Source organism: Quercus suber, unplaced genomic scaffold, assembly GCF_002906115.3.
Source record: "Quercus suber isolate HL8 unplaced genomic scaffold, Cork oak 2.0 scaffold_229, whole genome shotgun sequence".
Classification (NCBI taxonomy): domain Eukaryota; kingdom Viridiplantae; phylum Streptophyta; class Magnoliopsida; order Fagales; family Fagaceae; genus Quercus; species Quercus suber.
Genome location: NW_027069687.1, coordinates 562,709 through 565,246, shown reverse-complemented (window position 1 = coordinate 565,246; position 2,538 = coordinate 562,709). Strand labels below are relative to the sequence as shown.

Below are 2,538 nucleotides of genomic sequence, written 5' to 3'. Positions count from 1 at the left end.
TCGTATTACAGACAGACAGATACCATTTGAAGGTCTTGGCAGTGACCAATGAGCATGTGGAGAGTCATACGATTTGTTACTTCTATTATTAAAAATAAAATAAAAACAGAGAGAGAGAGAGAGAGAGAGAGAGAGAGAGAGAGAGCTAATAACGTGATTCCCATCTCTGGATCTCTCTTTATAGAGCCTCTCATCAGGGAAGAATCTGTAGTAGTACTACTACTATATGACTAATTAGTGCATATAATCAAAAGTCAGATCCTCATCCTTTATTAAAAAAAAGACGAGAAAATTTTGTAAAACATGGGATCATATGTAAAAATATAAAACAAAAAATTGAAGTGATTCAAAATATAAAAATAAAAAGAAGATATTTGACATTAGTTTGGTGGTAGAGGTAGTTGAAGAAGAAGAAGAAGAACTAGTAATACAATTCCAAGCGCCTGGAACACAAAGTAAAGAAATACTTCCTCTTGATCTTGAAGCAAATGGGCAGAAAACAGAAGTTCCACTGCCTCTCAACATCCATAGCTTGCACTTTACCTCTACAATAAGGGCATGATCCAGGTGCTTGCTGCCTCCCCAACTCCCTCTCTTCCCCATCACAAACAAACAGAAACCACATTTCCTTTTCTTTTTCTTTTTTTCTTTTAAACTTTTCTTAATGAACACAACACAACTTAACTTGGGTCTTTGACTCTTTGGTCTGTTTCCCTTAAAATGACTCGTTAATACGCTGTCCGACACTATTTATATATTATTATAATAGAGAGAGCCTAGGGGCTAGGCCGCCCGGTGTTGTTGTTTAGTTGCCCAAAAGAATATTCCCATCACGACTTCTAGGTTTTACTTTTTACCATAATTTCATGTTTAATCAATTTTTCTTTCTTTTTGGCTACTTTACTTGACAAATAATTAAGGGAAATTCTTAGCTAGTCTGGGACTACCTTGTAGTCCCAGCCAATAAATAAAAGACATCTCATTAAAAATTGATGACATAAGTTTATCTTCCATGCCATTCCATTGCAATTTGATATTCTAACGTCCGTTTAACCTGTCAATTTTGAGATAGATTCAAATTAGCAAATTCAAATTTGAGACATAGAAAACTTCCAAATTGGTTTATGGAATATCAAAATACATTTTCCTCTTCCATGGGACCATTTTCCACAAACGCCAAACAAAATGTATTTCTGCCAAAGTTGAGTCATCTTCTACAATTCCCACTCGGCAGTGACGACAACCTTGACACTTGCCCTCTCATCACTTCACCTTTCCTCCCCGTAATCCATGGCCTTTTCATCCTAGATAGACAAATGCTTTTGATGATGCCGAAAATCTCACCAGTGAGTTGCACGATACTTGTACGCTCAAAACGACATCTGCACAACAAAAAGAAAAGACCTAACAGAGAGCACCGGTGTGGTGCCGGCCAAATACCCTCCGAAGGTCAAGTTAGAACTTCTTTCAACTCTAGAGTGCTAGAGAGGGGTCAATTATGCGTACCTTGGTTTGTGTGGGTATTGGGGTTTTTATAGTAGTAGAGGGTGGACCTCTCTTTCTTGGAGTAGAAGTCTTTTCCTTATAGGAATCCTTATGAGCGTAGATTGCGGAATCCTTTCCTTATAGGACTCTGATACTGGGCGTGGAATACAAGCAACTTCCCTATTACCTATACGTGGTGACCAAGTCATGGTTTTCACAGATCCGTCGGTCTTGAAATCGTCAGCTTGCATTCTCCCTTCAGCCAAGTTGGCGTCAGCTTCTCGCTGAGTAGCCCAGGCGCTTCGAATCGCCGTCAGTTAGACCTGGAGCATTTAAACCGTCGGTTTGTCCTGATCTAGTCAGCATGCCTTCTTTCGTTACGTTAGCCCAAAAACGTCAGTCACGACTGACCCGTCAGCCAAAACAGGAGCTGACGGGTTAAGCTCACGGTACCTGCTATAATTCTTCCATATCAATTGCCCCCTACTCCATATCTCCGTCGGCTGTTCCTGACGGGTTATGGAGTTTTCATTCGCCACTACTTGTCACCTTGATCAGGAGAGAGAAAATAATTACAGCTGACACCCTAGTATTAAATGCTAGGACACGTGGCGTGCTCAGATTGGTTCCGTGTCTGAATGTGGGCGTCGCTTCGTCTTCCGTGCGTTTTCTTATATATATATATGGCCCACCTCTCTCTATTTTCACTATTTCACTCGCTGATTCTTGGAGAGCACATCCGTCGCCAATATTCCGTCGGCTCTATCAACATTCCTGTCGTCACTTCTTCAACCGTTACTCTCTGAAAACTTGTAAGTTTCCTTTCTTTTCTCGCACACTTTCAATTATCTTCTTTAAAGTGAGGTCATCAACCTAGGTGCTTAGTTTACACCCGTCACTTGTAGGTAGATGTCGAGTGACGCGTCGAGTGACCAGTCGTCGGTCCGTGAAGGAGCGGGCTACGACGAGGTGTTTGGTTCAGGCTCAGATAGTGAGTCTGAGAGTTCCTCCTGGTCGTCAGAGAGGGAGACGTCAGCCCATGTTCCCGTCGAG

General features: G+C 41.5%; 1 protein-coding gene across 1 annotated transcript; it reads right to left on the bottom strand.

Moving 5' to 3' along the window:
• Window positions 1-242: 242 nt before the first annotated feature.
• Window positions 243-725, bottom strand: LOC112012604 (uncharacterized). Its single transcript, XM_024044979.2, has one exon. It carries the CDS (start codon window positions 623-625, stop codon window positions 422-424), a length of 204 nt encoding a protein of 67 aa, XP_023900747.1. The 5' UTR covers window positions 626-725; the 3' UTR covers window positions 243-421.
• Window positions 726-2,538: the final 1,813 nt, after the last annotated feature.